This window comes from Pyrgilauda ruficollis, unplaced genomic scaffold (assembly GCF_017590135.1).
Source record: "Pyrgilauda ruficollis isolate IOZ18807 unplaced genomic scaffold, ASM1759013v1 scaffold164, whole genome shotgun sequence".
NCBI classification, from domain to species: Eukaryota; Metazoa; Chordata; class Aves; order Passeriformes; family Passeridae; genus Pyrgilauda; species Pyrgilauda ruficollis.
Window position 1 is genome coordinate 1643278 of NW_024515209.1, and position 25926 is coordinate 1669203.

The 25926-nt window shown below is 44.3% G+C and overlaps 1 protein-coding gene across 8 annotated transcripts in view; it reads left to right on the top strand.

Moving 5' to 3' along the window:
• Window positions 1–25926, top strand: part of PAX5 (paired box 5) — a 123735-nt gene that overhangs the window by 60575 nt on the left and 37234 nt on the right. For 7 of the 8 annotated variants that reach the window (XM_041463306.1, XM_041463309.1, XM_041463310.1 and 4 more), the window contains one exon: window positions 8784–8913. In XM_041463306.1, coding sequence (XP_041319240.1) covers window positions 8784–8913 — 130 coding nt within the window. Of the gene's footprint in view, window positions 1–4746; window positions 4804–8783; window positions 8914–25926 lie in introns of all 8 variants that reach the window. The other variant, XM_041463305.1, reaches the window with a different exon arrangement.

A 25926-nucleotide genomic window follows, 5' to 3' on the forward strand; every position in this document is an offset into this window, starting at 1 on the left:
AAACACGTTTGGGTAGTTCATGTGAAAGCATGACACAAATACCAACTGTTCTTGAAAATTTGCATAAGACTTCTCAAGTGTCAAGAGCCATTGGTGGGATGGATTGAAGATCTGGCAATATTGGTGCCAGCCTCATGCATTCTCAGTGTGCATTCACATTTCTGATTCATATTTCTCCATAAAGAAATAATTGACTGTGCTGAAGGTTGTGTTTTCTTTTCTGCACAGTCATGCTTAGTGCTTCAGTGGAACCAGAGGGGCCACCATGATCAAGGATTGTACCTTTTCCCTCCTCCTCTGCCTGGAAATGTTAGTGTTGAGAAGGAAAGTGTCCAGTTTCTGTCCTGAGAAACAGCATTTTTAAACAATATCTTGTAGCAATTAGAGGCATAAAAGCCTAAATTTTGTGCTGGGTTTACAAAAAGTAAACTGCTTTTCCACCAGGGTGGGTTGTGCTACGCTGATTTCATTGCATGTCTTGTGCTTTACTTTGATTAGGTGCTTCCTTTTTAGCATTGCATATAGGATGGTGGAGGCTGCTGAGAAAATTCAATTGGTGCTGTGCTGAGAACAGGTGCTGGGGAGGGGGCAGGAAATGGCGGTAGAAGAGAAATGCCCCATATAAATCTGTGGGGAAAGCAGGAGAGGGCTGCCATGGGATGAGGAGGAAGGCTGGAGAGAGGAGGACTGGAGAGAAGAAATTGGAGGGGGTTGGGGCAGTTGCAGGCACTGGTGTTGCAACACTGAAACTGGGAGTAGGCTTCTGGAAAATCTGTTTTGGAGTTCCTACTTTTCTCAATAAACTGAACTGGGAGGTTCTGTCATGGAGACAGAAAGGAAGAACCTGTGCTGATGAGGGTGGGTGGAGGCTTGGGCGAGCATTCCTATTGTTTTGTGTCCTGCAGGAGCACAACAGTTTATGTTATATAGAGAGGTGCTCGAGTTGTTGAGGATAAATATGTGATGTTGAAACTAGTAAATCCTGGCGAAACAGAAGTCGGCTTTGCCACTGTGGTAGTGTTGATGTTTCTGTTTGTCCAGGCACTCGTTAGTGGCCAGGTGAGGCTGAAATCTGGAAAGCCACCTCAGCTCATTGCGTACACTTACCACTCTTGGGCTGGCCTTGCATAGTTTTCAGTGCAGGCTTCATTTTGGAAACCAAGTAAGTTTATGGCTCTTGAGGACATAATTTAATGGCAGCCTTGGCAGTGTTGAGTTAACTGTTGGACTCAATGATCTTAGAGGGCTTTTCATCCTCAATGATTCATGATTCTGAATCATGAGGAGCATCAATGCTTGCTGGGCATTGGGGACTGTAATGGCCCATGGAGGGCTTGCTTGGAAAACACCATCTAAGCATCTGTAGGTCTCTGCTCTCTTCCCATCAGACTTTTCCAGAGATCCAAGGACAGCAGGCATGAGGGATTTCCCAGCAGGGATTTGGCAGACTGACAGGTCCATCAAGCACATGCCCAGGCACTGCACACACTACTCAGGCATTGCTTTTGTTCAGCCTGCTACCTCTGACTAAGAAACAATATTAAAAACATATCCAGCAGCCAGCATGGGCAGTGTTCTGTGCTGCTGCTCCATGGGGTTTTGCTGTTCACTATGGGCAGACTCACTGGCACGTGTATGTGCGTGACTGCGCACGGGTGTGATTTACTGGCCTGTGCAGTGCCACATGTCTTTAAAATTATAGTGCCCGTTTCCTGCTGAAATAATTTCTACATAGAGAGGCTCCTATTATAGCAAGAGGAGCATGGACGTCATGATTTATTATTATTTATGGTCCCAGGGTCTTGTTTATGCACGATGGGTTAGGTGCTCAGGATAGAAATGCCATTATGCAAATGACATTGAATGTCCTTACTGAGCCTAAATAATTTTTGTGTTGGACGATTAAACCTCATCTGTTATTGATATGGGCTGCAGTCGGGCTATTAAAGAGTCCCAACAGTACTTACTCCCAGTAATGGGAAAATTGAGAGGAAGAGGCTAAACAATTGCCTCAAGTGTGCTGTGATTGTCTGGTAGGAGTGGAACATAACGAACCCCCTGAATGGAAATCGTGTTTACTACTTAGGGATAAATAAAAAGAGAGAACATGCAATAAATTGTGCTTTGTGATCTGAATTGGCGCACCAGAGAATTTGCGTACTTTCAATTTACTTATTTATTTGATAGAATTTTTGTTTTTTTAAATTTCTTTTTTTTTTTTTTTTTTTTTTTTTTTTTTTTTTTTTTGCAGGGGTGGAGGGGGCAGTGTGATTGGGATGTAGATACTGCAGACAGCCGGGAAGGATTCCTGCAGTGTGTGCCCCTGGCCGAGTGGCTGGGGAGAGCTGTCCTCGGAGCTGCACCGGTGCTGCGCTGTCCGCTTTGACACAGCTGTGCAGTCACATTTTGATCAGTGTTGATAGCTTATGAATTCCAAAATTGACAAAATTTACAGAAAAATGAGGATAATCCATCTTCCTTAGCAGCCTGTCAGGAGCTGGCTATACTTCATAATCTTCAATTACAGATGCTATTTTCAGACATTTACATGCAGATATTAGAACAAAATGAAAATGAGAAACAAAGAGTGAATGGAAATGCAGCTATTTATATGTATAAAAGAAAAACAACAGGTAAATTCTTGGCATTTAGATTGGATTTGGGTGTCCCTTTGGAAAATCTGAGAATATCTGCACCCACTTATGAATTGTACTGTGGAAATGTAAAATGTTGTATATCATTTCCCTTATGCAGATAATGTGAAGATTGGGTCAAAAACAGGTCAGTTATTTTGAAGTATGAGGGTAAATGTGTTCATGGCAGGGTGCACAAGCTAATTCTCACTGCCTTCAAAGGAATGTCTGGGGATGTGTACAATCCTAATTGGATTTGAACTAAAATGAAGCACAGCTGTTAACTTTTTATAAACATATATGTATTGTGAAGGGGAGGTTCAGTTTAAACTTAGGGGAAAAGGTTGTACCACTGAAACCAAACTTCCACGTTCTGTGAGACAGCATGAGCTCAATGTGGCTGAAAACAAGAAAAGGGTTCAGTCCCAGTTAGGTGTGTAAATAACATTTATTCCAAAGTAGGATTTGGTTTGGTGTCAGCAGTGCCCGGTGCAGGGAATATCATGTAAATTATTAAATGGGGTAGTGGTTGGCAGGCAGCAGTGGTGAGACTTTGATGTATAGGTTTCCAGGAGCCTTCCCACCCATGTCTTGGGTGGCTGAGTAGGAGGGCATCAGGCTGGATTTTCCATTCCCATGAAATTCCAGGCAGAACAGCAGTGGTGCCTGCAGCTGCAAGCGCTGCTGGGTTTCTGAAAGTCTGGGGAGATTAATTACAGCTGCTTTGGATTAAACTCTTTGAACCATATCTAACGTTACAAATTTTTTCCCTTTGTCAGGCTGCAGTGTGGGTTTCTGTGAACAGCCTGCTTGGCATGTGCCACTTTTGCCTCTATTTATTAATTAATTTTAAAATACTAAGATGCGAAAACTTGGAGATATTTTGAGTGAGGTCTGGCTTGCTGCTGCTGTCAGGGATGACCAGGGGCTGTGGTGGGTGTGATTTGGGGGACAGTACTCTGTCTTTCAGGGACCTCAGTGTTTTCTTTGGCAATGAAGGCTCTTGACACACCATCTCTGTCAGGAAGGAAGGCAGGGCACACGATCAGTGAGGAGGCAGACTAAGCCCTGAAGCCCCAAGCTGGCACCTTGCACTGAGGTCTCAGCTCCTGTTGAGCTGCTGCTGTTGCTGCTGCTGCTGCATCCTGCCCAGCGCCGTGGGCTTGGGGGCAGCTGTGCCAGTGGCAGGAGAACGCAGAAGGTATTATTTCATGCCTGCCTGGTGTTCTGATTTGGAATCTGTAGCAGACGCAAAAAGCAACATGTGCAAGTCCCAGTGGACCCCAGCTGGCTCATTGTAATGGCCATTTGCCCTGTGCAGCAGACAGCTCTTGTCTGTTTTCGCTTGGTACAGCCCCTTCAGCAGCATTGTGAGGTCTGTGCCCCACAAAAGGGATGAGGCGAAAAGGGGATACATTTGTCTCACACCTTATGGGTGACAGCACTGCTGCAGGTCTCATTCCAGCCTCGTAGCTCCCTGAGATTCCCACATTGGCACCTAAAAACCAGGATTTTTCAGGGAGCAGCCTTGTTCCCTGGACAAAATCCCAGGTAAATGTCAGAGACAATTTCTGTACACATAGGGTAGGTTGGCTTTTTGGTGTGTTACACTCAGGTATCTTCACCAGAAAAAGTGCAGGGTGAAGCTGATTGTGATCTGCCTCTCTGCTTTACTGTAGTGCAGCAGATTTGAAAACAGTTATGAAACCCTCCTGCACCCTTTTTCTTACCATTTGCCTATCACAATCACCACTCCAAGGGATTAATAGTTAGAAATAAGGCTTTTGTAATTGAGGTAGATTCAAAACTTAGAGCAGCAACTTCCCGTTTGAACTTTGCAGAGACTTCTAATGGGCAGGGACTGTGCAGACCCTGCTGCTGCAAGAGGACTTGTACTGCTGCTATTAGGCACACAGAGATTACTCCTTTCCTCGCCCCTGCGGCCACTCCCCCAGCTCCTGTCTGCCAGAGCTGAGCCAGAGCAGAATAGGATAGGGCAGGGGAACACACAAGATCTGGTCTTGCCCCTCCTTTCAGTTTGTCCTTCTCAGTCTCTCTTTTATATATACCTCGTTTCACATGTCTGTGTTTTCTCTCCTCCATGCTATGGCAGTGGTGCTCCATGCTGATGAGACAGTGCGTGGTACAACCGCAGGCAGTCATTTTTCAGGTAATTTCTAGGGTAATGAACACCCGTCTCTTGCTTTTTCACCCACCAAGCAGAAGGTCAGGCTTCCTGGCTGTACGAGGAGGCACCCCTGGCCATGATGGTCATTCTGGGCTGTTTCCCACCAGCAGTGGTGAGAGCGTACTAGTGCAGGAGCCAAATCTGAGATCCCTTCTGCTGTTCCCATCCCAATCAGCTGGAGAAGCTCTTGGGAAGGGTTGGCAGGAGGGCTCAGCAGAAGGGTCTCAGTGGGGCCATGGGGTGAGGGGCTGCTCCATGAGTGTTGCCTTCCCCCGGGGTTTCCTTTCCACTCTGGATGGGGTGCTTGAAAGGAAGAGGTCTGCCTGGGGGAAATGGGAAGAGGGGACACCACTGTACCCCTCATGAGAGGTTCAACACCAAACACTGTGACCCCACAGTGTAAGAGAGGTTTTTGGTTTTTCAGGGGTTCTAGAGTCTCCTGGCCCCCCATGGGAGTGAGGAGAGCTGCAGACAGTACCCATAGTGTGGTTTTAGGGTGAAGCCTCCTCTACTCTGCACTCCTGATGCCCCACTCCTTGGGGGCCAGAAAATGCCTCTGCTGACCATCACCTCTCTGCAGCGCTTTGCTGTTAGCAGCACTGTTTCCTTTTCTGCCCACAGGCAAGTGCTAGCCACTTTGCCAGCCCAGTGCTGGCCCTGACCCTGCTGCTTTGTGGTGCAGACTGTAACTGCAGAGGTGGATGTGATGTGAGGGGGTCACTCCTCCACTGAGAATGCATGATGGGAGGAGAGTCAGCAATCAGAAGGGCTGCCCCTCAGCATGCACTTGCTCAGCCTCAGTGCTAGAAACAGTGGTCAGTGCTTGCTCCGTGTGGCTATTAGTGTTCAGCTGATGGTAGTTCCAAGAAGGGATCTGGGCACAGAAAAGTAGCTGGGAAATCCTTTAAGATTGGAAAATCCCTTAAAATCCCACTATTATTACTCTGGGAAAAGTTGCTGGGCAATGGCAAAAGACACGCAGCTCCCATCTGCAGGAAGTTATTGGGACCAAAAGCAGGGAAGGACCCCAGATCTCCATTTTGCACATCTTCAGCTCATTCTTACCACAGTGCTGCTTGTCTATGGGCTCTCCATCCACACTCTGCAATGCTTCCAATCCCTCCTGCAGATGTGGTTCCATGGTTTGGGACTGTGCCACTGTATATTGCGCCACTCACTGTGGTGCAGTGACATGGAAGAGCACAGGCTACCTCTGTTGTAACCCTTGCCAGGTTATGCTACACTCTGGTTGCCGCTTGCTTGACACTAGAAATGGTCAGTTTCTCCAAGCTCAGAGGGCTGCTCATGCCTCATGTGCACGGTGCTTCCAGGTCATTACAGTTAAAAGTCTTAACTCTGGTCCCGTTTCTCCCAGGGTCAGTTCCTTGGACTCCTGAAGAGAAGCAAACTATGGAGTTATGCATTCCTGTGTCTGTGAATTGCAGTTGAGGGCTTAGGCTGGTTCCACTTGGGTTTGTAGTTTGGGATGTGCACCTCCTTCCTCAGTCCTCTCATGTGACCCAGCCCATGGCAGGGGTCCCCTTCCAGCTAGATGCTTCCTCCAAACTACAGGTGTGCAGCTCTCACTTTGTAATTGGAAACCACATTCACTCTCTGCCTGTTGGGAGGGGTAGATCTCCCTCATGGGAGGATACAAAGAGATTTTCTAGTCTTCATATGGTGTGGTTATGGCTTTCATAGAGCAACATGGGTGAACACAGGCATCCTTCCCCAGGGATTTGTTTGTGCTCTTCTAGAGACACCAGAAATTCCAAACTGCAGCACACAAGAACAGGTTTTTCCTCTGCTGTGCTGCCAGTCCATCCATGCTTGTGCATCACCAGCTGCTTGGGATGTCTCTGCAGGGCTATTGTTTCTCTGATGTTTTGCCAGATTAGGGTTTTGGGGAAAGAAAAAATCTAGCAGTGCCTCCATATATGCATGTACCTTGTATAGGGGAGAGGTGGGGTTGGAGACTCAGGAAAACATGGAATGGTGTGGGAAGGCTGAGAAATGCATTGTGGTGTCATGCTGAATGAGAAGGAGGAGCTTTGATTACACTTCTAGGAAGGAGGAAGGCTGGGACCATTATCAGCATCCTCTGCAGAAGAGGGAGGCTCCCAGGGCTGTCCTCTCCCAGGAGCAGAAGTGGGGATCAGAGGTGTGGGTGTCTTTGAAGCAGTGATGGTAGACAAAAAGGCCTAGGTGAATGATGGCAAGGCAAAAGTGAGGGCACAGAGGGTGTTGGAGGAGGCATGAGCTGAAAGAACTGAGGAACAGTACAACTTTAATGCAAAGGTTATGTAGGTTCCTAGGAGACAAGTCAGAGGACTCTGATGCATGGGCTGGGTGCAGGACAAGAGTGGCCAGCAGCTAGTCCCTGGTAAAATGTATTTTGCATACTCATCTTCAAGAGGTTTGTAGGGGTGATCCTTCAAGGTGACAGGCTGTACTTTTACCTCGTGCAAATGGTGTCTGCAGAAAAAACATGCTTATTACACAGAACTGTTAATACAGGATTATCCATGTAAATTACCTTCTGTTTGAGTGAGACCTGAGCTACAAAGACACCAGCATGTATTCTTGACTAAAGTACTGAGTTAGTGGCAAGCACCAGATTATGTGCTGAGTTCTCAGAGAAACTTGCAGGAAGGAGGAGGATGTATTCACTCAGATCAGCTTTTGTTTCCTTAAAAAAAAGTTCACTTATTTTGATGTCACATACCTGGAGCTGTTCAAGGCCTAGCTGGATGCAGCCTTGAACAACCTGGTCTAGTGGAAAGTGTCCCTGCCCATGGTAGGGGGCATGTATAATGAGTTGGTCTTTACGGTACCTTCCAATCCAAACCAGTCTGGGATTCTGTGTTTTTCTGAGTTTTGTTTTGGTTGCTCCAAAAAACCTCCATGTGATCCTGGGTTCATCTGCATTTCTTCATCTCTGCACGGCTTCTGCATTGACTTAATCTTCAGGAATTCATTAGAGATTGGCATCACAGTGTCTGCTCTTCAGTTTACCTGTTCCCATTGTAGTTCTTTATTTGAAGTCAATCTCCAGTGGATATGGGCATGACTGTTGTCTCACAAATAAAGGATTAAAAAGGGCACATAGCAGGGAACAGAGAACTTTGAAAGAAAACTTCCCAGATTTGTGGGAATGATCCTAACAATAAGAAATAATTGAAAAAGGGCAAATGGAGATAAGCTTTGTGCCATATACATCCTTTAGATACATGGATTGGCCTCATTGGCTATAGAATGCTGCAGAATTCTGTCCTATAAACAGGGTTATGGGACAAAAACACTCTGATTTCTGAGATCTGTTCTATGCTTACCATAGCCTCTTTCAGGTAATGAGATTAGGAAATTATTTGGAAATGGCACAGTGTTCTTTCTACAGTCAGGTGATTTATTTTTAAATAATTTGGATTTAGAAATAATTATCTACAAATACATCAATTAAGCAAACTCTTTGTATATACATACCTTTTCTTTCCTGTGAAATGATGAAAAAATACAACATTCCCAAGAAAAGGGAAACAGAAAACCTGTTTCCACCTTCTCGTTAGTGCATGTCCCCTCAAGTGCCAACACTGAAATGTGGAGAGTGTGGAAGTTAAGAGGCGTGAACATTTTCCAAACAAGAAAGTAGCATGCACTTGGCAGGTAATCTACAAATTTTCCTCTTTCAGGAGAGCCCTGTTACATATTAATGAGTTTGGCTTTGGTTTTTTAAAGAAAACCTAATTTGGTGTTCTCTGAGAACACTGGTGATAAGCACAGATCCACTTATTGAACAGTTTGAATGTTGAAAAGGCCAGTGTAAATAGGCATTGCCTTTAACACTGGCTGAGCAATGGATTTTTGAGTTCTGTATTGCATCTACTTTCTGTTGGCACAGGCAAAAAAAAACTCTTGATTAGTAAATTTATTTCCACTAAAATGTCTTTTGTTTCTTTTTCCAGGCAACTGAATACTCAGCCATGGCCTCACTAGCTGGTGGGTTGGATGACATGAAGGCAAATATAACCAGCCCTACTTCTGCAGATTTGGGAGCAAGTGTTCCTGGGCCTCAGTCCTATCCTATTGTCACAGGTAAATAATTTTCAAACACTGGTAAGTAGTGTGAATTGTCTGTACCTTCATATTGCATGATGAGGTCCTTTATGGAAAAATTGTGTCATATGTGGAGTAATTTGCTCAGAAAGTCTCTTTTGGAATGTGATTTCATAGGAGCTCTTGTTGAAAGAGAGCTGAATGGCTTGTGTAAATCGTTTGTGTATGTTTGTAGCTGACAGATGGAGCCTCCATCCCTCTTGTTCAGGAAAGGATGTGCCCCTCCACCCCAAAAGTATATTTTGAATACCACCGCATCACTGAAAAGCAGAATGCTTGCCTCTGCTTTTGGGCTTTGGAGCTATTTTTTCATAAATGCACCTGGTGTGTTTGACTGGATGGAGTTTTTATGACAGTTCAAACTAGCCTGAATTTTGGAAGCTCATTTTATACCATTTCTGAATTGTACCCATGCACTAAAGTTGAGCATTTAAACCAAAACCAAATGCTTTTTCTTCAAGGAATGTCAAATCATCTGCATTTATTCAGCAGGTGTAGAGCAAGAGTTAAGGAACAGCTAGAGTCTGATAAATGCTTTGGTCACCTATTTATTTGGGACTGACCCCATTGCTTGCAAGGAAATTGGCCAAATGGTAAGCTAATTATTAAATTGTATCCCAAATTTGTTGTGCAAGTCAGAAAAAAGGAGGGCTTTTAAAATTTAACGCTCTGTGTTTCATAGGAATGTTAGCTCTGTGTGTTACTGCTATGTCTAATTAGTGCAAATTTCATTGGATTTTCTCTGTTTTGAGAAAGATTGGATGTAATGCTTTATTTTGTAGCTACAGTGGAAGATTATACTGTTTTTTGTAAAGTATTACTATGTCTTTAATGCCTTAAAATCTCATCTAGCAGAGAAGTTTTGAAAACAAGTGTTGTTACAAAATTGTTTTAACCCAGTACAGCATCAGCCTTCAGCTTTTCTTGACAAAGTTTAGGAGGATTCAGAAGAGATTGGAGAGTGAAAGAAATACTTTGAAGTGGGATAGGAGAGACTTCTTTCAATATCTGTCTGGTTCTGAATGGGTGGTTTGAGTGTTGGACTCATAGATAAGAAGGGTGTCTAGGCATGGATGGATGGACAGAAAGAGGGACTTCTGGAGGTGTGTGGCTTGTAAGCTGTGAGGAGATAGAGCATTGATACAGATATATCTATGTCCATCAGGGGTCTGTGCTGGAATCAATGTTATCTAATATCTTCATCAGTGACACAGACAGAGGAATCAGCAGATTCCTCAGCAGATTTGCAGGTGACCCAGGCTGAGAGTGCCCTAACACCTCTGAGAGATGGGGCCATCCAAGAGGGACTTGGAAAAGGTCTAGAAGTGTCCCATGGGAATCTCATGAAGTTTAAAGAGGCCAGATGCTGATGCTGCACCTGGGTTGGGGCTACTCCCAGGATTGATCCAGGCAGAGGACAAACAGACTGAGAGCAGCCCTGGGAGAAGGACTTGGGGTGCTGGTGGGTGAGACCTGGCCCTTCCCTGGCTGTGTGTGCTGGGACCCAGAAACCCCCCTGTGCTGGCCTGACCCCCAGCGTGGGCAGCAGGGCAGGGGGCATCCTGCCCCTCTCCCTGCTCATGTGAGACCCCACCTGCAGAGCTGCCAGCCCTGGGGAACAGCACAGGGAGGATGTGGAGCTGCTGGAGCCAGGCCAGAGGAGGCATCCTCTTTGATCAGGAGGCTGGAACACCTCTGCTGTGAGGAAGGGCTGAGAGAGTCGGCATTTTTCAGGCTGGAGAAAAGAAGGCTTTGGGTGACCTAATACAGCCTCTGTCATCTTCTAAGGGACTGCTCATCCAGGATTTACACCTGGACAAAATGAGGTTCAGCTAAGAGCTGTTTTGGCTGGTACTTCTTTCTTTGCCCTCATTTAAGCACTTCTTACATGTCTCACATTGCTACTTCCTTAGAGTGTTGTGAGCTGACTGATCACATTTGTTAGAGTAAAACCTATTACAGAGGTGACGCTGTGGAATTCAATATGGATTTCACAGAGGTTCTCCCTGTCAAGTTACCTACACTTGAGCAGAGGTTCCAAGTGTTAAATTTGCTAGTTCTCCTCAAAAACATGGAGCAGGCTTTATGAACAGCAGGTTCTTGAAAAAAGCCTGCCATTAGTCTTAAATATGTCAGAGTGACAGCTACAACAGAATGCATTTTTCAAGACACTGGGTATTTATATCTTTAATTTGAAAGTGCTGTAGAGTTTTCTGTCAACAGCATTCATACAATGTAGATTTACATAAGCATATCAAGAGTCTTCTAAAACCTATGCCTTTTTGATATGTTTTTGGAGAAAATGGTCTACCTGCTATACTTTCATATACTCTTTCTAATAGCCATAGGAATAGTTTTGTGCTGGTCATGCACAGGAAGCACCCAGAAATCTCCATCATGATCTGGGCCCATATTGTATGCCTGAGTCATGGTCCCTACTCTGAGGCTTCCTGAGGAGCTGAAAGGGCTGTGCAGGTTGTCAGGAGCAGGAAGGATTCAGTAGCAAGCTATACTTTGTAATGTGCAAGGCATGTCCATTACAGTACACTTGGTGGTGTATTTCTCACTGTAGTTCTGGACAGATTCCTCTATTTTCTCCCCTCATATAACATATCTTTTCAGTCACAACTCTTTACCCAGCCTGTTTCCTTGGTGGGATAGGGAATTTGGAAAAGGAGACATATTTATTGATCCTATTTCATTTGTAAGCATAAGGTACATATTGCCATGGGATCTTCATCTGTGGTAGGTATCTCTGAAAATCAGGAGCTGGGAAATGGTGCACAGCAATGGTTATGAGTGCAAGGTGCAACAAATGTCTGCAAGCACACCACCTATTCTGCCTTCTCAGAGTTTTTTTGTGGTCTGTAGCCTGACCAAAGCTGTGGTAAAATCCAGTTATTGGTTTAGTGTTCTGTGCGTAGGATGGACAGGGGATGGATGGTAGGCTATCAATAAGGTAACAATCGCTGGAGAAAGGTCAGCTTTGTATCAGCCCCACTTCAGTGGTAAGGCCCTTATTCATGAGAGAAATCCTGCCAGAATCAAACCACCTCCTGGTCCTTGTCCCCCCTCAGTTCAGAAGAGCCTAAGCCTCACAAATCTGTGATGGCATTTTCAATGTGAACTGCTTCTCACTGGAGGAGGAATGGCCAGCCTTACCTCTGGTCTTCTCTTGAGATTCAGGAAGTTCCATTGCTTTTAATTTATTCACCTTTTTTTTTTTTTTTTTTTTTTTTTTTTTTTTTTTTTTTTTGAGTGTTTACACTCTTCCTTGTTTCATACAGGCTGTCCTGTGATGTATGTAAATAAACTCAGAGAATGAAGCTGAAAGCCTTGAGGGCAACATATTTTAGCATGCTAGGTAGTGTGTTTTCCATTGTAAAAGTGAGGGTTAATTGGATAAAAGTCCAGCAAATGTCCTAAGTCTGTGTTTGGTGGTGTTACTGCCTTGAGGTCTATCTTGCTTCTGTGTTGACATTGCAGATTATAAACAATTTTGTAACAGCTTCAGTGTAATGAGTCCAAGAGCTGCTTAAATCACTGTCAAATGAGTTATGGTATCTAGAGCAGCACTGGTGAGAAACATCTCTTCTACCCAGAACTCTTCTGGGTGTGTGTGTGGAGCAGAGCTGTGAACACAATTGCATGATGTTTCAACACAGAATGGGCTATTGGTAAGGCTGAAAAGTGAGTAAATGACTTGAAATATGAAAACCACGAGTTCAAACCAGGAACACTTGTGTCTTTCTATTGCTGTATCTGCTGTTCAAGCTTAATCTTTTTTATGAGAAGTTCTGGAGTAGTCTGGGCTGCCATATGTGAAGAGAACTTGGTCTCTTACGGTGTCAGTCTGTAAGCTTATAAAATAATTTATTGGAAATATGTCTGAGAACAGAACTATGGTTACAGTTTTTCATTGCTCTTGTTACCAGGTTGTGGTGTGGGTGGCAAAGCAATGTTTAGATTTAGGATGGCAAAGATCCTCTGTGCAGTTTGTAGAAAATGTAATATTTCTCTCTCTTAGCCAGCTGGCATATCCAAACATATGGGATAGATCTTGAAAATTAAAGGATTGCTTAAACATTGACACTCATGCTAGTACTTGCTGCTAAGGAGAAATGTAGTCACAGCTCTCAGTACTTCATCCACCACATCTGTTGTGCTGTGGATCACCAGCAAAATCTCTGATTAAAGAGCCATTTGCTTTCTTTGCATTGTTTTTATGCCACGTTCAATAGTAAGTTTAAAAAACCCCTTCTGTCAGTGCATGCTGCCACAGCCTGAAAGGGCCCTCTCCCTTTACAAACCAATGACATAGGCCCAGCAGATTGCCGCTGTTGTCAGCAGTTTCCAAGCAGCCTGTGATTGTTACTAATTATCTCCAGATACATTTTCCCTGCATTGACTTGCTGATTTCAGCATGGTTGGTGTCACTTTGAGAAGATAAGCCACGTTAAACTGATATCTTTATGTGGCTCCCCAGTGCTGTGCTGGGGGTGGATTGATGAACCTGCAGCAGCCCAGCTGTGTCCAGCAGCAGGGTCAGTACGTTCTTAGAGAGCCAGGAGTGGCTGTTGACCAGGCTCACCTCACCCAGGGGCAGAGAAACATAATTTCCTGGACTGGAGTGTGATGGGAACTCTGTATCACTCCATTAAAAGAAGTGTCAGGGGCACAGTTTTGTCAGTGGGCTTTTTGTCTAGCAAATGGTGGAGTAGAGGAGCCTGGTCTTCTACCATATGCTGGGACATCTCTATCACCCTTGGCTCTCCTGCTCTTCCTCACATGCAGGGAGAGACCAAGACTCTGCCAAGTATGGACAAGTATGGACAAGGTCTTATCCTCTGCATTCAAACTTGCAGCCACAGCTTGGAGTGTTACGTTCCTTGCTTTTTTTTGTGGTCAGCCTTGTAGACAATGGCTCTGGAGAGCTAAATCTGTGGACTTTGCTGCCCATTTTGTATGCACATCAAAAAGGTGAGAAAAAGAGAACAAGAGCAGGATCAGCATCAGTTACTATTTGGAGAGATGGAGAAGGAGAGACATTCCCAATGGCTGTCATCTCAGTTACCTGCTCTGGCTTGCATTGCGGGACTCTGCCACCAGACACAGGTGATCCCAGATGTGAAGCTGAACTGAACATAGTGCAGACTCCTCCACCCTTGGGAAGATCAGCCTGACCTTTTAATTTCTGGAGATGTATCCAACATCTTAGGTGTAGTACATCGTGCCAGATAGTTAGTTATTCATATGTGACACAGATCTGTGGCTAATGCAGGTAACATCATGAATACATAATGAAACAGAATATGTTCTCTTCTTTATGAACACCTGATGTTTACAGTGAAGACTGCTATTATTTTAGAGGTGCAAAAGTGTGATACAGGGTTAGTAGTTCATTAACAAGAAGTAAAAATGTGCCTCAATAATGATGAGAAAAGCATGGTGAAATCTGCTGGTGGCAGTTCCTGGGGGAGAAAGGGAATGTTTATTTTAATTTGTATATTACTGTAGTCAAAAAGAATGAACCTAAGAATATCCAATCTAGTTGATTCAGCAATTGTGAGTTGTTTATTGTCATGAATTCAGGTCTAAATCCAGATCTTGCTGACCACAATGGGTCTTGCTGACCCATTTCTTAATGAGAAACCTGGTTTCATTATGAAACACTATTTGTCTGTTAAACAAGTAGCATTTACTACTTTGTATTTTAAGAGTGACTGGGACAAAAATGTTGTAAAAAGAAGATCTGTTGAGGAGGATGATAATTTAGGTGGCTTTGCAACTAGAAATGCCAAGGTCTGGAGAATAACAGTGTGGGAAAATATAAATTATCCTCTTTATCCTCTGTCTTTTCTGAGAAGTAGAATTTCTATGTAAAGGTAACACAGGTGTTTATGGAGACTTGGAGACCCTCTCTCAGACATTTTGAACTCCCTGCCTTGGGAGAGAGATAAAAGCACGGAGGAAATTCACAGTGTTGTGAAGTGTTGCATAGGCCTGTTGATATGTAAGACTGGGAACAGCCCACACACTTTTTGCCTCTGCTAAGATGAAAGCTAGCAGTGTATTTGTCCTTGTAGTGCCAGCATGGTGATGGAATAAATCTACTTTTTACACTTCAGCTGTGGACTCTGGCCCCCTTGGTTACCTGCATATATTTGATTCTCACAGTGACACAGCACTGGACTGTCTTTGCTGATGTCTCACCATTTAGGAGGTCTATGGTTGGTCATCCCTGTAGCAAGATCTCCAGGTGGAAAGAAGAAAACACCTGCAGAGGGTAACTTGTCCAAAGAATTTCTTCATATAAGGTTAGGGATTCTCATCAGAATGTGCCTGTTTCTTTCCAATGGCTATTGAGGGAAAGGGGAGTGCTTAGTTTGAGCTGGACCTGCACAGGTGGGATGGACCTGCTCCGGAGAGAGAAAGAAGGGTCACCTGAAGATACTGGGGAGAATTGTTATCCAGCTGATAGTCAGCAGCAGTTTTACAGTTGTGCTTTCACCCGATGACTGAAAGGAATTGAATTATTTTGATTTAAAATTAAAAAAAATATTTGCATTTTTTTCAGTCAAAAGCTATTTCATTTTGTACTTCCTGTTCCAACTCTCTGAAATAAGAGTAATGTAACTTTTCCACAACTCCTTCTCTTTCTGTTTTTTCTCCCCTCCCATCCCTATCCCCAAATTAGCACAGTTTTGAAGAAAGTAAAGAAAATATTTGGGTTTGTTAATACTACATTTTTTTTTTCTGGAAAAATGCTTTGGTGTGTTTTTTATTGTTGTTGCCTGGTTGTAATAACAATAAAAAGTCTTCTTCTGAGATTATATACAGGTTTTGGTCATATAACCTGTCCCTACCTGGAAATATTGATCTTGTTTAAACATGGAACATAATCACAGAATTATACTTTAACTTTTACAGGAATGTTTTGAAGTGCAGATTGATGTTGGTAGATGGATGGCTTCTAGTGAACTGTTGTGCTAAGAGTTACAACTTAGTTTCTACATTTAATGGATAAAAGTGCAGATGCATTTCCCAATAATCTATTCATCAGTCACAATAGGATCTGCCATGTTAAAGAGTTGAGAAAAGCCCACATAAACTCCTGTGGAAAGCAGCCAATCTGAAAAACAAAAGGGCAATTTTTAATGAGAAGACAGAGTCTAACTGTGACACTGTTGAGTTTTTCCATTTTTATGAATTCTTATCTTGCTATTAAAGAAGAAGTGCATTTGAGAAAGCAAACGAGAGCACTTGTACCCCACTAAGACCCAGGCTATTAGCTGCCTCTTTTGATGATGTACAGCCTGACTCTGTTGGGAGTTTGGCTGTGGATTTAAATGTTGAATTTAACTATGGTAAACATATTTTGGTGCAAAGCATGTATAATAACAATTTGCATTTACATAGCATCTTTTACTTAAGGATTTTGCAATGTCAAATTAATTAAATCTGTTTCCCCCTGCCCCAAATACCACTGTGGTATGGATAATAAATGCAATTTCAAATTGAGCAGCTATAGCAGGAGGATTAAGACAAGAGAGTTCTGGTGCCTTCGTGGTGCTCCTGATTGTGGCAGGCCTAGGGCTTGTTCTGCAAACATGCTGAGCAGCCTCATCTTGTGCTCACAGTGGTCTGAAGCACCCTGAAAAAAACCCAATGTCAAACCAGCTCCACACTGGTGGGTGGAAAGTGCTCTGCAGGCTTCATGCACAGTGTCTTATGCTAGTGTTTGAGTCCTGGGGATGCTCACACTCAGCTGTGCCAACCACTGCCAGGGCAGCTGGGGGGTTCAGGTGCTCAGGGCTGGCTGGCAGCTTTTACAACAGCTAGTTCAGCCAGCAGGTAGAATTTCTCACTGCCAGATAAATGCTGAAATCTGTTGTAGATCTCCAGTTTGGAAATAATTAAAAAAAACCCAAAAACAAAACAAAAACAAACAAAAAAACCAAACCAAAACAAAGCAAAAACAAACAAACAAACAAAAAAAAAAAAAAAAAAGGAAAGGAAAACAGTCTAATTAGCTTAAATGCTTCCTTAATTGCTTTTTCTTTTGGCCCACAACAATAACAAAACCTCTGAGAGTTTCTGTGCAAGCCACTAAAATGATATTTCCAGGTGAGTAGCAGCAGTAGCGCATTGACATCTGCACTTCTGCTCAGCACAAAAATAAAATGTAGTGGCAATCTGAGTCAGGCTGCAGAAGTTGTTTGTAGGACAAGGCAGTTGTTTTGATTACAGTGGTTGAGGACCTCTGAAAGATATTGAGGTGCTGGAATGTGTCCAGTGACAATCAATGGAGCTGGGAAGGGTCTGGCGCACGAGTGTTATTGGGTGTGGTGAGGGAGCTAAGGGGTCATACTGGAGAAAAGGAAATTTGGGGGGACCTTCTGTCTCTCTACAACCTCCTGACAGGAGGGTGGAGCCAGGTCAGAGTCAGGCTCTGCTCCCAGGGAACAAGAACAGGACAAGAGGACACAGTCTCAAGATATGCTGGGGAAGGCTTACACCAGATATTGGGAAAATATCTTCAGTGATAGGGCTGTTCAACCCTGGCACAGGCTGCCCAGGGCAGTGGTGGAGTTGCCATCCCTGGAAAGATTTACAAGCCATGTGGAGACATGGACTATTGGTGCCCTCAGCACTGCTGGGAAATGGCTGGGCTTGGATCCTAGAGAGCTTTTCTGACCTAAACAATTCTGTTATTCTGCCACTGATGATATGTGGCCTTAATTTGCTTAATAGGAATTAATTCTTAAATGATATCCGACCAGTTGGGAGATTATGTATTTGCAATGAATTGACTGTGAGTTATCAGACCATTAGTTTTGGGAAGTGAGTAGAGGAAGTCATAAAAGAGGCAATTCTGGGTCTTTGTGCACCCCAGAGCAGTGGAGAGCATGCCAGGAGGCTACTTGGTGTCTGCTGTGTCCTCACACCTTCCTATCATTCCCTAGAAGTGGGAGCATGATTTAATTTTTTTAACACAGGAGAAATCTGGGAGAAATCCAGGTGAAACTTAGGAATTACTCAAGAAAGAAAAACTGCTAAGTGTAAAGTGTTTGAAGTAATGCTTTAATAATGCTGCAGTGTATTTTTTGAGGAAAGTTCTTGCTTATGTTCTCTGTTCTTTGAAAGAGCTCTTCCTGTAGTTCTGTCTCTCGAAAACAATGTGTTAGCCAAGAATAGAGATTTTATAAGCCTACGGGGCTTTTTATTTTTTTTTTGTAATTTTTTTTATTTGTTGTTTTTTGGTTTGTTTTGCTTGATTGGTTTTGAGGGTTTTTTTTTAATGAACCATTGTTTCTTTATGATTTCATTTTACATTAAGGCAAAAAAAATGTTTGAATTTTGGGTTTTGTATAATTTCTCATAAAAATGTTGAACTGTAATAAAAAATACACATAAAGAAAAACGCAGTAGAAAAAAAAGAAAAATGTCACTGGCACTTTATCAAAATACAAGTTGCCTGGCTTTGAGCTGCTTGATGGAATTGGCACATCTACCAGCAGTGAGGAACATCACTTGTGGAAATCCCACAAGAATCAGCAGGGATGGGGACTGCCTGTTCTGCCACAGACTTGACACCTGGCTTGGGATTTTCACACAGATGTGGCTCAAAAGTAAATTCAGTAAAAAGAATGAAAGGATTGTTGGGGTCCCTCTGGAATTTTCCATCTTTTCATTGTACATTCATTACAACAATCTGAAATCCTTGAGCACAGCCCTGTGATGACATTATACCTTTCTTAAACATTAACTTCTGAAAAAGGCTCATGTATCAGCAGTACCTCTCTAAAAAGGGATGTGTGGGTTATCCCCAGCTGGCTTCATCTCTGGCACTTTTGGGTCCAGACCTTTTGGTCTCCCCAGATGTAAGCGTGCTCCGAGGGAAGGATGGTCCTTGACCACTGGGACTTAAAGATCGCAAGAGTATGTAGTGTGTGGAAGAGTGTGTTGGGGACGCAGCAGGTGTGGCTAAAGCTGCACTAATTGCAAGGTCCATAAGAGGTGGGGTGATGCTGGGGGCTGTGGATAAGACTGTCAGCAAATCAGAGGCCTTGTTTTTGCTCCTTCTGTCCTTGTTAATAGAGTTTTGTGGCACATGGACACAAACTATTCCCAGGCCTTAGTGTAGCCTTGAACAGGTCTGGTAGTTGTTCACACTGTAGGAAAATTGTGTCCTCTGTTGCCTGAGCTGTGCATGCTGGCCAGTAAAGGCAGACCCAAATGCATCCAGGTCCAGCTTCACCCCCATGCTGATGCAGGGACAGCCAAGCTGTCTGGTATGGACACTGAATGACAGCAAACCATAGACCTTGTGGAGCCAGGGCGTTACCCAGCCTAGCCTGGGTGACAAAGCTGCATGTGGCCCCTGAGTTCTCTGGAGAGCATTGTCCTGTGGGGCTGCACTGGGGATGGTCAGTGTAGGAATAAAGGAGCACTGGCAGTTACAGGGACACACGGGACATACACCACACCTGGTGCTTGAACACAGGGTACAGGGCTGCAGAGCACTTCTGCTTTGTGTGTCTTCGCCTGCAGCTGCTGAGGCCATTCCAGGAGGTGCTCCATGAATCCCCTTGTCCTGCCCCAGAGCATCCCAATGGCTTTGTCCACTCTAGAGAGGCCAGCGTTCATTCTGCAGTAAAATGTTTGACCAAAAGAGGTACAGCTGCTGTGGCCTTCCACTGTAAGGATGTGCAAGGCTGCAGAAGTCACAGATCTTAGGGGGACATGCAGAGGTGGGATTATCAGATCTTAGGGGGACATGCAGAGGTGGGATTATCACCTTATGGCCAGGTGCACCTTGTCCACTATAAGGGTTCACTTAACAGGTTTGTGGATGCACTGCTGCATCCTCACTACTCAGGAGACAGATTTTTATCCATCTCTTCTAGGGATTTCACTACCTTCAAATCTTGATATTAACTCAGGTTTTAATGAGACGTGATCTTAAGTTCTTAACATATGATTAGGATATCATTGGGTCCTACTGTGACATGGATAAAGCAGCTCTGTGGTGATATTGCCTCCCTGCCCTGACCAGCATGTGGTAGACAGGAGTGCCTATCCCCTGTACTTGACCCCTTTGAGAGATGGAAAGCCACTGCTCCTGTGCGTCACATCACCCAAGGGTTTGTAGACCACAGAGTTACTTCTGCGCTTTCCTCTGCAAGACACTGCCTGCAGATCCTCTGAAAAATACTCCCTTTCTGTAGTGGCTGCTCTGAGCTGCTCTGGCTGCAGCTGGCCTCTGGTGCAGCAGAGGAGGTCCCTCCTGCTGGGTAGAGAAAGAATGAATTTGCAGTCCTCATGGAGGGGAATGCACCCTCATGGTTGTGGGCATGGTGCTCCACCAGCCCTAGCTGCTGTCATCACTGTCATTCCTCTGTCCCCACTAAGTGGCATAAAGAGGTTGCAGGCAGCAGGGATCAGCGGTGGCCCCACAGGTCTGGGAGACGAGGGGAGTGTGAAATTTGGCTGTTCCTCTGGGACACTGTCCCAGCCTCTCCTCCCCATGGACCCATAGGGGTGGTAGGGGCACATCAGCTTTGCTCATCATCACATACACCCTGCAGAGAACAGAGCAGCTCTTCCCCCATCATCCAGAGTGCTGTCCTGAATGTACTCCTTTCTCTAACCTTTGTATTTATTCCTGCCCAATCTTTCTTCATGTTTTCTTTTAATTATTTTCCCCTTTCTTCTCTCCCCGTCTTTCTTCTCCCCTAAAACTCTGACACTCCTCTCTGGTGTATTGAGAATTTTAGTGAAATTGAAGGCTGGAATGTCTCAAGACTTTATGATGATGAATTACTTTCACTGCCAAACCTTTTATTGTCTGTGATTTGGAAAGAAGGGAAGCTGATTTATTGTGGCCAACTGTCATGCCATTTAATACAGTTATAAATCCTGACACCATGATGGCCACTGTTGACCAGGGACCCCCTCTGGCCACTCTCCTGTCCTGCTTTTGTCCACGGTCACTGTCTTCAGCTGAGGAGCAGGCAGGTCAGAGTGTGAGCTGGGAGTTCCCGCCTGAAGGGTAATGGATGAGGATCAAGCAAGCACCAAGTGTCTCACCCATGGCTCCAAGGTGTTGGGATGGGTGGAGATGTCCCATGGTCCTGGACATCCCTACAGCATCCCCCCATCCTGGTGCTGGCACTCATGGATTGCTTTGGTCCTGCTTGAATGTGGGAGAAGGGGAATATCCCATGGGGCTTGGAGCAAGATCCCTTTCCACAACCCCTTCTGTTCTCTGGTCTGAACTCACTGGAGGATGCTTCCCATAAAATAATCCACACATTTGTTATTTTTTAACTACATGGTGCATCAGCTGAGGTACATATCTCACTATGATATGAGATGCTATCTACCCACTAGAAAGCTCGGAAAGAGGTGGAACTTGGAAATACTAATTTGGTTCTGCTGCTTGATGGGGCCGATGAAAAATGCAATTTTGTCTCAAAGTGATTTCAAATGAGATATTTCAGGTTTCTTCATCTAAAGAGAGTAAAACATTTCAAACTTGACAACTGAGAATATTTGATGGAAAATACTGAAACCCCAGTGTGTCAACATTTCCATAGCTTCACTATTTCCATCACAGAATCTAGGTAAAGTGCCTGATTTCAGCTTTTCATCTTATTTCAGGATAATAAAAGCATTACTTAAATAGCAGAAAAATGGCATCTAGGTTGTTGACTTGTACTTTGTTGAACCCTAATTAAGATGTAAAAATTGAGGGTGTACATATTTGTTCCATGAGGAGTAGAAAACCACTCATGACATTAGCAATGACACTTGGATTGGAAATGCCTCCATCTCAGATGAATTCCAGATGCAGATCATAAATATTGATCTTTGTAAGATGAAAAATTTCAGCATGGGTTTAATGGTTTAATGTCACTGCAAAACAGACTGGTGGAAGCTGTTGGATTTTCTTTTCCGCTGTGCTTATGCAGCAAGCTGAATAACCAGTTGTCAATATACTCATGTCTTCCCGTTTCTGGATGCACCAGCAGGGTTCTGTTCACCCATGTCAGCGCTGACAGGGCTCCTGCACGGGCAGGTGTCTATCTGCATAGGAGCAGGTAGGACAGTGAAGCCCTGTGTTGCCTGGCATCTGGCTGAGCACTGGCAGCCCCAGCACAGCAGCACTGCACTGAGCCTGGCTGGACACACCATGGCCCCGAGCAGTAACGTGATCTGCCGGAGCATTGTCAGGCCTTGGGTTCAGGCAAGGGGTGCAAGGGTGTGGCTTGGGACCAAAGGGATTCCCACTGAGGCAGGGTTGCGTGCTGTCTGGGTTTCTCCTTCTGCTCATGCTGGTCTCAAAAGCCCTCTGGATATCACTGCTGTCCTTTGCAAGGTCCCCGGAAAGCCATGTCCTCCCCTCTCTCCTGGTTGCTTGGCTGGATCAGCTTACTTGCTTTCCTACACATGGCTGGGAATCATGAAGCTGGGGATCATTCCTGCCAACCAGGACATGGCAGGGACCCAGGGTTCTGCAGCCTGAAGGCTTGCCTGGATTCTAGTATCCTCTCCAGGCCACCCTGTGTAGCTCTCAGACCTGGGTGCAGTGTCACCCCAGCTGCCAGGCTGGGAGGAGGAGGTGGGCTACCCTGCCCGTCCTGATATGACATAATGTATTATCTCATATTGTCTCATATCATATCATATCATATCATATCATGTCTATCATATCATATCAATGATATATGATATATGATATGATATGATATATGATATGTTATGATATGATATGATATGATATGATATCATATCATATCATATCATAGTCTTACAGATGCTCTGCAGCAGCATCTGTACCAGTAGGGCCTTTTGATGCAGTCCATATCACAGCAAGCACAGCACAGCATATCCCAGGTAGTGGCAGCCCACTCGTGGTGGATGGGTATCAGGTCATCAGCATTCTCAGATGCCCTCCATGAAGTGACCATGGTGGCAGCTGGTGGTTCACAGGCCATCTCCATTTTTCCTCACACACTTTCCTGGTGCCTGGGAAGGTCCCGGAGGTGACTGCACAGCCTGGTATGAGCCCTCTGAGTTGTCTATGGACAGCGAGGTCTTTTAGCCAGGTCTGTGGGATGAATCCTGAAGATCTGAGTGCTGCTGAAGGAGGCTCTCCCTTGGGAGCAGCATCTCTGTTCCCAGGGCAGCTACCAGCCTGAACTAAGGCTGTGGACCCCAGTAATGTGCAGGACCACTCCTCAGGGCTGGCATGTCCCTTTTTGTAATGGTTAAATGTTTGTTAAATGGGCTGAACTTGTGCAATTGGAAAAAGTCTGGATTTCCATTTTGTGATGAGGCAGAGCTTGGAGGCCAGCCACCTCTCCCCATACATCCCATACATATCCATTTGTTTTTGGGAGCATCCATGCCACCACAGTAAAATGCTAACAATGCTACTTTTCATACTACAGGTCCTACTGTTTGGTTTTTCCCTTGTAGCTCCAAGAAGTTGTCTGGAGTCCTGTTACAGTGAGAGGAGTTCATAGTTCTTGACATACTGATCTAGTCTTCTTGATTGCAAAGAAAAGCTAGAAAACATCTTCTGGGCATTTGTAAAAATCCAAACAGTGGAAAAGAAGAAAAGAGAAAGTGTTTTATTTAAATATCTCTTGGTAACTTAGTCCCCTAATGATTTTTCTGGGGTGTTTAGCATCTAGCTGTATATTTACATGAACAGGGATCCCCCAGACCACAAACTTTTCATGCTGCTGATCCTCTTGGTCATCCTGCATCTTTCCAGCAGCACAGTGATTACTGTGGAGACAGTCTCACCAAGCCTGCTGTGCTGCTCTTATTAGAAGTATTGCTGTGCTGCAGAAGGAAAACAACAATAAAGGGAATATGTTGCTTCTGCATGCGTTAAGAGCACTGATCAAACCACAAGAGATCCCATTTCAGACATAATGTGCATTGGAGGGCAAAATTAGATTGAGGAGTAAATGGAGCCTAAAATCTCCATAGCTTTATTCGTCAGAAAGCTGTTTCATTGCGTGGTTTAATTCTCCTATTTCTTTCATTCACTGCATGCAGCATACTGGCTAGAGTACATTTTAGAAATAAGGCAACGAAAAAACCCCTTCTTTAATTTGGCAGTGGTTGTGAGGTGTGTAAGGCTGTTCAGACCTAAGATGTGGGGTGATATGAAATGCAAAAGCATGGTACTCAACAGCAGAAAAACAGCCAAACTGGCGCTTTCTGCATTTTAGCAGGAAGAGGTATTTTGTTTTGGAATTGTTATATTTTGGCTTTTGATTTTGGTTTCTTTTGCATTTATTTAATCCTGAACTCTTTAAAGTTGGTTTTATTATTTCTATTTGAAAGTTTTATTTCATTGCTGCTTGTGAATTACACTACATGATGAATGGCACTTTACCAAAAAATAACATTTTGTAGGCTAAGACCTGCCATGATGGTAAGCCCATTCTTTTTATGTGGGATTTCTTTTCTCTCTGCTTTAAACATGTCAGTTTGACAGGAGGAGGCTAACTGGTCTCTCAGATAAGTAGACACATGGAGTTTTTTGCCTTTGTAGACAACACCTGATGTCATTTTAAACTAATGCAAATTGCTGAGGAGAGCACTTGGTGTGCAATGAATCCCTTCTGAAACAGTGAAAACTGCAGATCAGTATAGTTGGCACCAGTGAAATGACCAGAGCAGGAGGACAAGCCCATGTGTGTCTCCATCCTATACACACCTTTGTGTATCCGTGCTTCCAGTCCACATTCCCTGCTCCATTTCTTTTCCAGAACCTCTGGAAGCTCGCTTGGCTTCCCTCACGCTGCTTCAGCAGTTCCCACATCCTAACTGCCTGCAATTTTGGCTCTTCCTGCCTTACACTGTGAGCCATGGAAATAAGAAGGAGAAGAGGAGCAAATTTCAGGCAGTTTTCCAGTGAAATTTGACCAGACCTGAAACCCAGTTGAAGACCTCCATCAGTTTCAGTATTATGTAAGCAGAGTCTCATCTTTGAGATCTCAACCAACAGAAGATCCCATCCTGCCAGGGCCAAAATGAGCTGCCTTCCCCTGCTCTTTAAACTTGATATCTGTGAAGGTGCTTCTCTGCCACACTGGTGGAGGGACAGACCCCTGGACCAGGAACCAGCGGGGGTTTATTCAAGCTTAGGCTGTTGGTGGTGCCTCTGTAGCCTGTTCTGTGGGTCTCTGCTGAGCTCATGAAGGTCCATCCTTTTGGCTGTGATAGGGCCCTGCAGATCCAACAACTGTGAAAATATTCAAGATTTTTACTTTGTTCAGGTCTATTTCATAATAAAACCCAACAAAACCAAACCCACAACAAACAGACAAAGAAAATACCTCCTTAAAAAACCCCAGATCTGAAGAAAGTTTAACAACAGAAAGTACTAAGGAAGGTAAAACCAGCCCAGAGCAGTGTGCACTTCTCAGCTGTATTTGTGACACCTTTTGTATCAGTCCTCACTATCTTAAATTTTACATAGCAAAGTAATTTTAACCTTGGAAATGAGATTTAACTTCTTTTTAAAAAGGAAAATCAAATGTTCTAGCATCTTCAGAACTTTTTCAATATACACCCGTTAACTTCTAAATGCTGAATGAATAGCTCTCTGCTTGCATAAACTCCAGGTTTACACAATTCAAGCTGTTGGGGCATTTCTGTCTCTTATTGTAAAGGTTTCATTATTAAAGGTCTTGTCTGCCCTGGCACAAAGGCAAAGGTGACATGACCTCTGTAGTGTGCCACCTCCTCCTCATTGTGGGTCTGTTTGGCCCCTCCTTTGGGAGGGATTGTGCTCTTCAGCAGTTCCCAGGATTTAGGCAGGCAGTGGCTGTGCAGGGACATGGACCTGGGTGGGATTTGCAGGCTGTGCCAGGCAGACTCAGCCTCCCCCAAAGAACCCCCTTCTGCAGGGTGCTGCTGCAGCTGCTGCTCCTCTGCTGTTCTCCAGGCACGTGTGGGAGG